The sequence below is a fragment of the Arvicanthis niloticus genome, chromosome 5 (genome assembly GCF_011762505.2).
Source record: "Arvicanthis niloticus isolate mArvNil1 chromosome 5, mArvNil1.pat.X, whole genome shotgun sequence".
NCBI lineage: Eukaryota > Metazoa > Chordata > Mammalia > Rodentia > Muridae > Arvicanthis > Arvicanthis niloticus.
The window spans coordinates 40787175-40801056 of record NC_047662.1 but is presented as its reverse complement, the minus strand read 5'-3'; the positions used below and the strand labels follow the sequence as shown (position 1 = coordinate 40801056).

The 13882-nt window shown below is 36.7% G+C and overlaps 1 protein-coding gene across 1 annotated transcript in view; it reads left to right on the top strand.

Annotated features, from left to right (window-relative positions):
* The window catches only part of Faf1 (Fas associated factor 1), a 294340-nt gene that overhangs the window by 43583 nt on the left and 236875 nt on the right, over nucleotides 1-13882 (top strand). The window contains exon 3 of the mRNA XM_076935184.1: nucleotides 11500-11546. Coding sequence (XP_076791299.1) covers nucleotides 11500-11546 — 47 coding nt within the window. The remainder of the gene's footprint in view (nucleotides 1-11499; nucleotides 11547-13882) is intronic.

Here is a 13882-nt window from a genome sequence, read left to right as displayed (position 1 = left end):
TCTTGTATTTGTAGAACCCTTTTGCTGAGATGGCCATTTTCATTATGTCAATTCTACAGATTCGTGAGCATGGGAGATCTTTCCATCTTCTTATATCTTCCTCAGTTTCTTCTACAGAGACTTAAAGCTCTTGTCAAACAGATCTTTTCACTTGCTTGTTTGGAGTTACACTAAGATTTTTTACAGTATTCATGGCTATTGTGAAGGATGTTGTTTCCCTAATTTCTTTTTTACCCCATATATCATTTGTATAAAGGAGGCTACTGATTTTTTTTTTTTTTTGAGTTAATTTTGTATCCAGTCAATTTGCTGAAGGTGTTTATTAGTTCTATGAGTTCTCTAGTGGAATTTTTGGGATCACTTATGTATACTATCATATCATCTGCAAATAGTGATACTTTGACTTCTTCCTTTTCAATTCGTATTCTCTTGATCTCCTTTAGTTGTCTTTTTGCTCCAGTTAGAATTTCAAGTACTATATTAAATAGATACAGAGAGAGTGGGCAGCCTTGTTTTGTCCCTGATTTTAGTTGAATTGCTTTAAGTTTCTCTCCATTTAATTTTATGTTGGCTATTGGCTTGCTGTATATTACCTTTGTCATGTTTAGGTATGCACCTTATATCCCTAATCTCTCTAAGATGTTTAACATGAAGGAGTATTGGATGTTGTCAAATGCTTTTTTCAGTGTCTAAATAGATGGTTATGTAGTTTTTTTCTTTCAGTTTATTTATATGGTGGATTGCATTGTTTTATTTTCATATGTTGAACTGTTCCTACATCCCTGGGATGAAGCATACTTGGCAGATGATGTTTTTGATGAGTTCTTGGATTTGGTATGTGAAAATTTTATGGGATATTTTATATCAGTGTTCATAAGGGAAATTGGTCTGAATTTCTCTTTCTTTGTTGAGTCTTTGTGAAGTTTAGATATCAGAGTGTAGCCAGGCGGTGGTGGTGCACACCTTTAATCCCAGCACTTGGGAGGCAGAGGCAGGTGGATTTCTGAGTTCGAGGCCAGCCTGGTCTCTATACAGAGTGAGTTCCAGGACAGCCAGGGCTACACAGAGAAACCCTGTCTCAAAACAAACAAACAAACAACAAAGATATCAGAGTGTCTGTGGCTTCATGAATGAATTTGGCAATGTCCCTTGTTTCTGTTTTGTAGAATAGTTGCATATTGGCATTAGCTTTTCTTTGAAAGTCTGGTAGAGTTCTTCACTAAAACCATATGGCCCTGGGCGTTTTTTGGTTGGGACAGTTTTAATGACTGTTTTTATTTCCTTAAGTGTTATAGGACTATTAAAATGGTTTACCTGATCATGATTTAACATTGGTAAGTGGATCTATCAAGAAAATCATCCATGTCATTCACATTTTCTAATTTTGTGGAGAAAAGGTTTTTGAAGTAAGACTTAAAGATTCTTTGGATTTTCTCAGTGTTTGTTGTTACATCCTCCTTTCCACTTCTGATTTTGTTAATTTGAATACTCTCTCTCTGCCATTTAGTTAGTTTGGCTAAGGGTTTGTCTATCTTGTTCAATTTATCAAAGAACTAGCTCTTGGTGTTGTTGATTCTTTGTATTCTGTTCTTTGTTTCTAATTGATTGATTTTAGCCCTGAATTTGATATTTTCTGCCATTTACTTCTCTTGGTTGACTTTTTTTTTTTTTTTTTTTTTTTTTTTTAGAAGTTTTAGGCATGCTATTATGTTGCTAGTATGAGATTTTCAATTTTTTAAACAAAGGCACTCAGTGCTATGAGCTTTCCTCTCAGCACTGCTTTCATTGTGCCCCATAAATTTGGGTATGTTGTGCCTCTATTTTCACTGAATTCCAGAAAGTCTTTAATTTCTTTCTTTATTTCTTCCTTGATCTAGAGGTCATTGAGCAGAGAATTGTTAATTTCTGTGAGTGTGTAGGATTTCTGTTTCTTTCTTTCTTTTTTTTTTTCTGTTGTTGATGAAGTCCAGCTTTAATCCATCGTGGTCTGACAAGATACAAGGGGTTGTTTCAATTTTCTTGTATCTGTTGAGGCTTGCTTTGTGACTGACTATGTGGTCAGTTTTGGTGAAGGTTTTGTGAGGTGCTAAGGAAAAGGTATATTCTTTTGTGTTTGGCCAAAATGTTCTGTAGATATCTGTCAGGTCTATTTGATTAATAAGTTCTGTTAGTTTCATTATTTCTCTGGTTTCTGTTTTGATGACCTGTCCATCAGTGATAGTGGGGTGTTAAAAAGTCTTCCACTATTAATATGTCGGGTTTGATTTTTGATTTAAGCTTTTGTAATGTTTCTTTTATGATTGTGGGTGCCCTTGCATTTGAGGCATATATATATTCAAAATTGCGATGTCATCTTGGTGGATTTTTCCTCTGATGAGTATGAAGTGTCTTTCTCTATCTCTTTTGACTAATTTTGGTGGAATGTTTATTTAGTTAGATTTAGAATGGTTACTCCAGCTTGCTTCTTGGGTCTGATTGCTTGGAAAATGTTTTTTCTAGCCCTTTACGCAAAGGTAATGTCTATCTTTGTTGCGGAGGTATGTTTCTTTATGCAGCAATATAATGGATCCTGTTTTTGCATCTATTTTATTAGTTTGTGTCTTTTTACTGGGGAACTGAGTCCATCGATGTTAAGATATTATTAATGACCAGCGGTTGTTAATTCCTTTTATTTTGATGTTGGTGGTGATTGTGTGTGATTGTGAACTCTTCCCTTAGTTTTGCTAGTGTGGAGTTATTTATTTCCTGTGTTTCTTTGGGTATAGTTAGCCTCTTTGGGTTGGAGTTTTTCTTCTAGTATCTTCTGTAGGGTTGGATTTGTTGATAAATATTGTTTAAATTTGCCTTTGTCCTGGAATACCTTGTTTTTTCCATGTAAGGTAGTTAAAAGTTTTACTGGGTATAATAGTCTGAGATGACATCTGTGGTCTCTTGGAGTCTGCAAGATAAGATATCTTCCCAGGCCTTCTGGAAATAGAGTATAATACTAATAGGTTTGCCTTTATATGTTACTTGTTCTTTTTCCCTTTCAGCTTCAAAAATCCTTTTTTTTTTTTTAAGATTTATTTATTTATTTATTTAATTATGTGAGTTCACTGTAGCTGTCTTCAGACACACCAGAAGAGGGCATCAGATCCCATTACAGATGGTTGTGAGCCAACATGTGGTTGCTGGGAATTGAACCCAGGCCCTCTGGAAGAGCAGTCAGTGCTCTTAATCTGCTGAGCCATCTCTCCAAACACATTTGGTCATGTACTGGGAGTTGAACTCTAGACCGTTGGAAGATCAGTAGGTGCTCTTAAACGCTGAGCCATCTCTACAGCACGAATATCCTTCTTTTGTTCTGTGCATTTAGTGATTATTATGTGATGGGAGGCTATTCTTTTCTGGTCTAATTTATTTGGTTTTATAAGCTTCTTGTATAGGCATCCCTTTCCTTAGGTTGGGGAAAGTTTCTTTTATAATTTCATTGAAAATATTTTCTGATTCTTGGGGCTGAGAGTCTTCTCCTCCATTCCTATTATTCTTAGGTTTGGTCTTTTCATAGTGTTCCAGTTTTCCTGGATGTTTTGTGTCAGAACTTTTTAGATTTAACATTTTCTTTGACTGATATATTGATTTCTTCAAATTTCTTCAAATCTTCTATGTCTGAGAGTCTCTCATATCTCTTGTATTCTATTGGTGATGCTTATGTCTGTAGTTCTATTGTTTTCTCTAGGCTTTCCATTTCCAGGATTGTCTCTGTGTTTCCTGTATTGCTTCAATGTTCATTTTCAGGTCTTGAACAGTTTTATTCATTTTCTTCACTAATTTTCTTGTATTTCTTTAAGGGATTTATTTATTTCCTCTTTAAATGCCCCTGCCATCTTTATTAGATCATGTTTAAAGTCTTGTGCGTCAGCTGTGTTAGGATATCTAGGGCTTGCTGTAGTAGGAAAGCTGGGCTCTGGTGGTGCCATATTGCCCTGCCTTGTTATTGTGTTTTCTGCATTGGTCATTAGCCATCTGCTTGTCCCTGGTGTTGACTGGATTTTCCTGGTGCTGGCAGGACTCCTTGGAGAGGCAGGCAGAGTCATGGGCCTGACAGTGGAATTCGGGGAACAGATGCTGCTCACCTCTGCTGTGTATGCCCCAGGAGAATCTGGGGCCCTTAGACCTCTTCTGGGAAGGCAGGCAGACCTGTAGACTTTACAGTGGAACTCAGGGGACAGAACTCAGCTGCTGCTGCTGCTGGTTGTGTCTCAGAGGGACCCAGTAGGGTGGGGATTGGGGAGGAGGGTCTAACTTGCATGTTTGGGGGATTGGCAGGCCTCCTTGTGTTGGCAAGCAGTGCTGTGGGCTGGATGATGGAACTCAGGGAACCATATGTGATACCTTTTAAAGCTTTAAAAAAACTATACATATTTTTTCAGACTGCCCTATGATATTTAATTTATTTCTATTGCTGGAGTTGGTTTTAAAAAATACCAGTGCAGGAAAGCCAGTGGTTCAGCAACATCTGTGAATGTGATGACTTGATAGTTTTTTTCTGCTGGTTCCAAAGATTAACTGACATACATCAGTGTGTAAAGAAAATAGTAGGTAATAGTTAAAATTCTTGTATAATTTTTTGTATTTATTGCCACTGATTTTGAAAAAGACAGTGCTGTTTAGTAGTAATAATTCTTTAAATAAAGTTTTGGCTTATAGTTGTATATTTTTAAGAAAGATGTTAATATATAAATCATATACATTGATATTTCTTTTTTAAAATTTATTTATTTATCTTATGTATGTGAGTATCCTGTCTTCAAGCACACCAGAACTGGGGAATAGATCCCATTTCAGATGGTTGTGAGAACCAGCAACTACATGGTTGCTGGGAATTGAATTCAGGACCTGTGGAAGAGCAGCCAGTGCTCTTAACCACTAGTACTCTTAAGTCACCTCTCCGGCCCACATTGATATTTCTTAATACTTCCTTTGGTTCTCCTGTTTTTATCTTTTAATAAAAATATTTTTGAAATTTATTTGATATATTTTAAAATTAATTTGATGTTTTAGCAGTTTTTATATTTCAAATATGTTTATTTTTATATTTCATCAATTATACAGAAAACCAGCTTCTCTTAAATATCTACTTGGTCTATTTCTTTAAAAAAAAAAAGTAATGGTTAAAATCTCTCCACATGTTTAAAAACTGGCAACATGACCACAATTGGGAGAGCTGCCCCGCTCTCTCTCTTGGAAAGCATTGGAGAACTGGCTTTGGTGGCATTGATGCAGGAGAGCTGGCCCCACTCCTCGGCAGTTCAGTACTCAAGAGAGCTGGCTCTGTCCCTCACTTGGGCAGCACAGTAGAGCTGGCTTTGGTTTATGGGCGCTGGAGAGCTACTGGGCTGGCTAGTTTAGTTTCCACCCAGGTGCAGATTGACAGAGCTATCTTTCTAAAAAGACAGTCTTTTCATAGTATAAAAATGGCAAAGAAAATAGTTTGAATGATGTAGTTTATATCTTTGCCCTTGTATCTGTGCTACTCACCAATCACATTGCAAACTTGAACTGCAGCTGTAGTCTGTCATGCCCCAATATTTATTGCTACCTGTCATAGTTTGGATACCTGCCCTTCAGTGACATGTGTTCAAGACTTAGTGACAATGCTGGTGCTATTAGGAAGTAGTAGAACCTGTCACTAAGATCTTTACCCTGTGTAAAATCTAAACACTGTCTCTTTCCTCCTCAGATCCTTATGACAAACCAAAATATGGTTTTGTCAGTTCATCCTGGGGAGCCAATGAGCTCAGTGGGGCTTACTGTAGAGCATAGATGAGGAAAGGGCAAGAACATGGGTGACCTCCAAAGCAGCTACACTGGAAAGTCTTCACCCTGCATGGATGATGACTTCCCCATAGCTGCATAGAGCCCCCCTCTTCCTAGTCTTCCTTAGCCTATATATTGTGGCCCTGCTCTACAAAGCTCCAAGGCCCTTAGGCCATACAAATGAATGAGAGGAGGACCTGGATACTCAAGTTGGGACAGTGACCCTCCCTGGTTCCATCCTAGGAGAAAATGTCTGAAATCTACATTTCGGATTGTGGTGTAGTCTCACAAGTAAGCATAGTCAATCTCATGAAGATGGTGGCACTTTGGCTCAGAGAATAAAACCTGTGACATCATAAAAGCATTGCACCAAAGACTAGTTAGTCTCTTATAGCTGTACCCAAATAACTCCTCAAATCAACCCCCTATGGTGTCAGCAGTGGCAACAGCGACACATTTTCCCACCCCAATGTTCTGGGTTCCGGAATGAAAGACACACAGATACATACAGACACACACACACACACACACACACACACACACACAAACCCTTTATATTTTAATATGCCTTAAACAGCTCAATAGCTGAACTACTTCCAAACCTTCACATGACTCAAACTCTCCCTCCAATATTTCTGAGTTATTACTTACTAAAACCTATATTCAATCTTGGCTGCTCTAGACCCAGACCTGCAGCCTTCTCAGGTAGAGTTCCCCAATACCTTACATGACAATTTTGTTCTCTGTCCAGCACACCTCAGGGCAGTAGTTAGCTAGGAGTAGTTGACCAACATAAAATATACTCCATGTGTGGTTTTTGATTTTAGGTTCTTCTGAGGTAAAGAGTATCTGGGAGGAGTTTCAGGTTCTGTTACAGAACCAAGTTCAAAACTTGCTTAATGTTTTCATGCTTTTTGCCATGGAATCAGTTTTCTTTTCCCATAGAGGTGTTGTAGTAAATTGTTAGTCTCAATTGGTAGTTTCTACCCTGCCTTTGATCATTCAGTTCCCAAATGAAAGTCACACAACTTTTTTTATTTATAATAAGCCTTAATGAGCACTAGAGCTGGACAGATATTTACCCTCTAAGCTATTAGTTTTTACCTCCCTATCAATAACCTACAGTTATGACTTGCCATATTTCGTGTGGGCCACTCTTATTCTGACTGGCGAGCCCATATCCCTTATTCTGTTTTGTTTTGTTTTTGTTTTTTGTTTTTTTGAGACAAGGTTTCTCTTTATAGCCCTGGCTGTCCAGGAACTCACTCTGTAGACCAGGCTGGCCTCGAACTCAGAAATCCACCTGCCTCTGCCTCCCAAGTGCTGGGATTAAAGGCGTGCGCCACCACCGCCCGGCCCACTATCCCTTATTCTATGATCTCTTTTTCTCCTTTCTCTCTTCTCCTCCTGTTCTTCCTCCTCCTCCTCCTGCTGCTGCTGCTTTTCTTCCTCTTGCTCCTCCTCCTGTTGCTCCCCCTCTGTGTCCCTGTCTCCAACCTCAAGCCCAGGAACCCAAACTCCTATCTTTCTTCTTCCCAGCTATAGGCTGTAAGCATCTTTATTCACCAACATGAGATAAAGTGGGAGCAAGATTACATAGTATCACTTATGCATGTGCAGATTCTCTTTTCCCTGGGTGCAACCAGGCCTTGGGAGCCAGTATTTAGCATTACAATACATAGGAAAGACTAAACCAAAAAAAGAGATTGTGATGATTATGTTCGCTTTACTTATTCTTGGTATTGAGTTGAGTTGGCAGTTAGGTGACTTCATTTTTAGTTTTGGCATAGCTGTTTATTTTGCTGTGGTCTTTCAGGCAAGTCACTGTATCTTTCTGGGCCTTCATGATCATTACTTACTAAAATATTACTGTTTTTTTTTTTTTTTTTTTTTGCCTCCTTATTCATTTTTTTAAAGAAAGGTTGATTTTGTGATTGGATATATACTGCCTGTTTTTGATTCTTGATTTACTATGAAACAGAGCTCCTAAAATCCTTGACATTTTCTCAGTCGTGAAGATAGGAGGTGACTGACTCCTAGTTAGCTTCAGGATTGGCTTTGGTTCAGCGTTGGAGGCTTCAGTCAATGATCAATTGTTCTTTTTCATTTTGGATTTTCAGTGAGCAGTGCCTTATAACTGGTTAAAACACTTGGTAGAAGACGATTAGTTATGGAACAAGAGAGAAAGAGAACATAGTTGGGACATACTTCCCCTTAACGGGTGTACCCTCCATGACCTTATGCCATCTTAGCCAAGTTTTGATCTTAATGATTTTATTACTTCCAAATAGCAGCTGCTTGGGACTAAGCCTTTAACATATGGGAACATCCAGTATACTAACTATGCCACCAGTCTTCATTTTGTAACCTTCTGATTACTTTCCAACTACTAATGATGGCTTTTGTTTCTGGGAAGCACTTCACTATTTTAGCAAAAGCAGCTTCGTTCCCGAGGTTTAAACAACCGAAATGCTGGCTTTTAGGTAGGCAGTTGGCAGCTCAGTAACAGGATGCACTTGAGCTGCCCAGAATTAGAAGGAACAAGTGGAATAGGAAAAATGAGAAGGCGTGTGGGTAGTTTTCTAGTTTATTGATGTTTCCTCACAGTAGCACAGACTGCTCTGGAAGACAAGTGTGCTTTTTGGAAGGGATGTTGCCTTTGAAAGCTTTTTGAAAGCTTTAATTCTGAGCAGCAGTCTGTTTCTTATTTGCTCTGGCAGACATACCTGCTTTCCTCTAGTACAAGTGTAGAGGAAGGTAGAGGAAGGCAGTAGATGAATGCTAGCAGGTTTGAGGTTAAGCCCAATACTTAGTTAGGGGTAGAATCAACTTACAGTTATCAGCCAGCACATTTGTTAGTAATTCATAGTAGCTAACAAAACTGAGATCTCTTGGAACAAATAAGAATAGTACTTTCTCCTTTTGTGTGTTCTTAACTAAACATAAGCCATTTTTTGTGGTCTGGTTCTGTTACGCACATCGATTTGAGAATATAAGTTCTCACAGCAACACTTCTGTCTATCTGTGTACTGGATGCTGTCTGTGGATATCTGCAGGGTTCTGCCCTGTCCAGAGCAGACAGTTGTGTTCTCCAAAGTGGGGAAGAAGAGTCGATCTTCCTTAGCTGATGTTGCTCTGTATGGAAAGACACTGGGAAGGGGAGTTGGATCTTTTTAAAAAATTAGTTAATTTAAAAAATTCGTGTTCATTGTTGTTTTGTGTGCATGTATGTTTGTGTGAGTATGTCAGAAGTTCTGAAACAGGAGTTACAGACAGGTGTGAGCTGCCATGTGGGTAATGGGAATTGAGCACAAGTTTTCTGGTAATCAGCCAAGTGCTCTTAACCACTGAGCCTTCAGTGGAGATCTTTAATAAATTAAAATAACTAATCTTAATGTAGTTTAGTTGATTAGATTGAGTTATGAATGAAATAGCTGTCTACCCTATGCACATAGAGATGTTTCTGTATTTTTTTAGAAGCATATACACCTGAGTGCACACATGTGCTAGCACACATATGGCAACTCTTTGTAGTAATGATGTATTAATTCAATTGTAATAATCGTTATACAATATGTGTATATGTGAAGTCATTACATGTATGGCTTGAATATGTACATTTTTGTCAGTGATACTTAAACATCACCAATGACCAGTCATATAGTAAGATGCTGTTCTCGGACTGCCTACCCACCTATAGCAGTGTGATAGGCCTGCTATCATGACCAGCAATAGATCCTGACAGGCAAAGGAGGCAGGAACTGTGAGTGGAACAGACCTCATGCGGCTGTGCACAAGATGATATGTGTGTGTGTGTGTTAATTTATATAACAACACACATGCATAAATTTATATTATAGAACCAAGTTTTGAAGATTTGCCTATTAGAATATGGGTGTTTTTAACTGATGTGAAACAGATCTCCAGATGCTTTTTACCTTCCCTAACTAGAATTGTATACTTGTTTAGCAACAAACCTTCCTTTTCTTTCCCAAAGTTCCCAGCAACTACCATTCTATTTTTCTATGAATTCTACTGTGTTTGTTAGGTACCTCATGTATGTTGAGTTGTGTATACATACAATATTTGTTTTGTGTCTATGATTATTTCACTTGGTGTAATGTTTTCAAGGTCTGTACATGTTATAACAGGACAGACTTTTGTTCTTTTTTTTTTTTAAGGGCAAATAGTATTTTACTCACTGTATGTGCATACTATATTGCATTTGTTGATTCATTCACATTTTGCTTTTTGCTACTGTGAATAGTGTGATTGAACATGCGTGTGCATGTATCTCTTTCAGATTGTGTTCAGTTCCTTTGGTTATCTATCTAAAGTAGGATTGCTTTTTTCCTCCCAAATACTTTAAAGTGAATGACTCATAGCTATGGCAATGTATTATGTCACTTTTGAGAAAAAAAAAGGTTTTACTTTACTCAGCATTTGTGAACATGCTGGCTGCTGTGTGGAGAGACCAAGTATATGGGCATGATGGATTTCTTCAGAAGCTCTCGTTGATTATAAGTGATAATGCTAGTATGGGAATAAGATTCTCATAAGCATACCATTCTTCTTAGCACATAATTTATCTACCAGAAGAATATGGTTCTACCCTGTTTAAAACTGTGGTGTCAGTGCCCAGACAGTTTTAGGTTAATAACTAAAAAAACGTTGGATAGATTGATGCTAGATTGTATGTAAGTAGTCAGTATAAATGAAAGAATGAAAAAACACTTTGGTTGTGTTGGAAGAATAAGCATGATGGCAAGATGGGAATTGTAGATGCTAAAATATTAGTGTCCCATGGGTTAAGTATCTGTTACCTAGGTAGTTTGAAAATAGTTTAATTGTGACATACTGTGTAGAAACAACTTGAACAAAAATGTAATGATTTCTGTACTCCCAGTATTTTCCACAGATGGAAAAAAGTGGAAAGTTGATGAAACAATGCTAATATTGTGATAATTATTTCTATGCTTTACAAGTTTTCCAAACATGGAGCTTGTAATAGTTATACTATTAATTTGATCTGCTTATATATTGTTACATAGAAATGCATTTATCATTTTTATTTTCAAATGATGTTTGAAATCCTTTTTTATTTGTGTACAAATTGCATACTTGAAATATATTAGTTTTAGTATTTAGTTACATTTATATATACTCAGTCTGGCAACTCAACTTTTAAAATATCGGATTATACTTGAATCATTTGAATATAAAGTAGGTGTCTCGGAGTGGAGGTAGCAAGCAGAAATTATCAGAAGTATGAAGAGAAGCTCAGGGATTTTAAAAAAACACTTGAAGAACCAGGCTATTAGGGAAGCCAATGAACAATCAGTCCAACAGTTGACTAAAAAATTACCTTTTGAGTAGTTTTGTTAGAAGAACATAGTTTCAGTTTGTCAATTTCAAGTTGAGTTTAACTCAAGGTCCATACTTCTTGGAGAGTCTGATTTGTTTATGTGGGTCCATTGTTATTTGACATAGTTTCCACCCTCCCCCCAATACTGTATTTTATTATGGTAAAGTAGAAGCACCTAACAGAAGATGCTTTATTATTAAGGGAGCATTTAATATTTTGTTTAAATAAATATTTTAAGGTATATTTACTTCCTTTTATGATATTATTCATTCCACTAGTTAAGTTACCTATTTTGTTAAATTTTTGTTTGTTTGTTTGTTTGTTTTTCATTGCAGGCAGCTATCAATGGTGTAATACCCCAGGAAAATGGCATTCTACAAAGGTAAGTTCTAAAACATTTAATGATTTGATGACAGTTTATCAGAATGAAGAAGAAAAAGTTACCAGTTTTCTGGTTCACCTTTAAAAGAGAAGATTTATTTTTATTTTATGTATATGAGTGTATGCTTGCATGTATATACGTGCAGCATTTGCATGTAGTGCCAGCAGAGTCAGGCCTGAAGTCAGCATTAGTACCCAGGAACTGGAACTGAAGATTCAGGTGGTTGTAAGTTATCATGTGATTGCTGGGAACCAAATCCAAGTCCTCTGCGATGTAGCCACCTCAACTTCTGAGCCATCTCTATTTTGCTAACTCCTGGGTTCACTTTTTAGTGGAGCTTTAGACCTTTTGGTCAATAATACAGGCATTATTCTTTTGTATCACTTGTTATTTAGTTCTCTAATGTAGATAATTCTCTAAAGTTTCCAATACCCACCCCCCTTTTTTTGGAGCACAATATCATCTTGCCTTGAGCTGTCTATGTAGCTACATCTGGCCTTACATTATTCTTTTTCATCCTTCATCTCCCAAGTGCTGGTGCGACAGGCATGGGGATTCTTATTTTAACTATAAAATTTATATATATATTTTTACTAGTTGGATAATAACAGCTTTTCAAGTGATTTGGTGACTTTGAAATTTTAAAGAAAACTTTCCAGTCATCCCTTTCATCATAAGATGGAAGGAACGGAAAAGAAGACATGGCTCCATAGCTGCAGAGTATGGTTTCTTCTGGCAAGTCAAGCTTTACTCCAAGCTTACTTCCGGTTGTTCCCCTTCCCTAGTTGGCTTATAACTCAGGGCAGCCTATAACAATTTTAGTAACTCTTTAATAATGACGTATTCCAGAGCACAGAACTATAACTGTACCTGAAACATCCACTGTTAACTTATGGATTGGTTTTATTGGCTTTGTGTCTTTGTTACAGGTAAAATTGGAAGATGATTTTAAAAGAGAATTATAATGTTTTAAAACATACTTAAAAAGAAATGGGTGATTCTTTTTTCTTCTTAAAGTGGGATTAAAATTCTGGATTAAAATAATTCAGTATAAAGTCATAGGAGATAAAAACGGTTTTCATTTCCAAACATAGATTAATTGTTTGATATTTGTCCCCTCTGTTTTCTCAGTTCAGACTCTTGGTTTGAGGTTTTTGTGCCTGGGACTTCTTAGTCATGGAAGCATGATCTACTAAGTGCAGATGAGGCAAGCAGAAGTAGTGAATTAGGCATAGTTGTGGAGAGAAAGAAAAGTGCTGTTTAATAGCATAAAAAATTGAACCTGAATTCAAAATTCTGTTTTACTTGGTAGGAAACTGTATTTAGGATGGAAGCAAAAATCTGTTTGATGCCTATGCTACTCTTAATGATTAATGGAAAGCTATTTTCCAACTTCTTCTTAAAATTTGTCACATGTTTGATCCAGAGTAAATATGGCTGATAATCAAAGTCTGTAGTAGCGGCTTTTTGTTGTTTTTGGTTGGAAGCTAACATTCAGTTAGCTCTATTGACGCTCTTGTCCAGAAGAGCAAACCAGGTAATTACAGGAACTTCCTCCATGCTCACTTTTATAAACTTGGGTTAGAAAGTTTTATATTACTAAGTGGCACTCCAATTTCATTTTGAATAAATGCTGTCACACATTTTGTGCCATTGTTTCCTTTTGAGGTTTTAGTCAGTGGCTTCTAAAGACACATTGGGTTTATCTTACATTTTATAGCGTTTGCTATGGTAACTGTAGGAATTTCTTTTTCCCTGGAACTGTTCCATCTCCCTTGTTACAAATGATGTTTTTTGCTTTTTTTTTTAATGATGAGAAATTTAGTATCCTGTAATAAATACTATAATGTGTAGGATCTCAATTTGATAAGAGTGGTTTTTTTTTTTTTTATTAGTTTTCTTTCCGTTTTTTTTTTTTTTTTTTTTTTTTTTTTTTTGGGTGGGGGGGGGGAGATGAGGAATGAAAATTCCTGTATAAGAAAAAAAAGTTGTATCTAGTAAGTTGTGTCTGTTTTCTTCTTATGTTCTTTAGTTGTAAAATCACTGTGGATTTTCATGACTGAAAATGGCTCTGTGTGTCTGCTGACAAAAAATAAAAGAGGCCTTCTTGTACTTTTTCATAGGATTAGTACTAAAAGCAGAAGACAGTGCTAGATGTGCTTAAATGTGGTCATTTAAGGGCGATTGTTGTAAGTTTGATTTAAATTAAATGTAGTTTATATAGAATCAATTCTTAGTTTATACTTTAATAGAAGAGCAGACTCAAATGCTTTAGAAATATGTATTTTTATGTATCTCAGCTTCATTTTTGTTGCTGAGATAAAATATCCCAATGA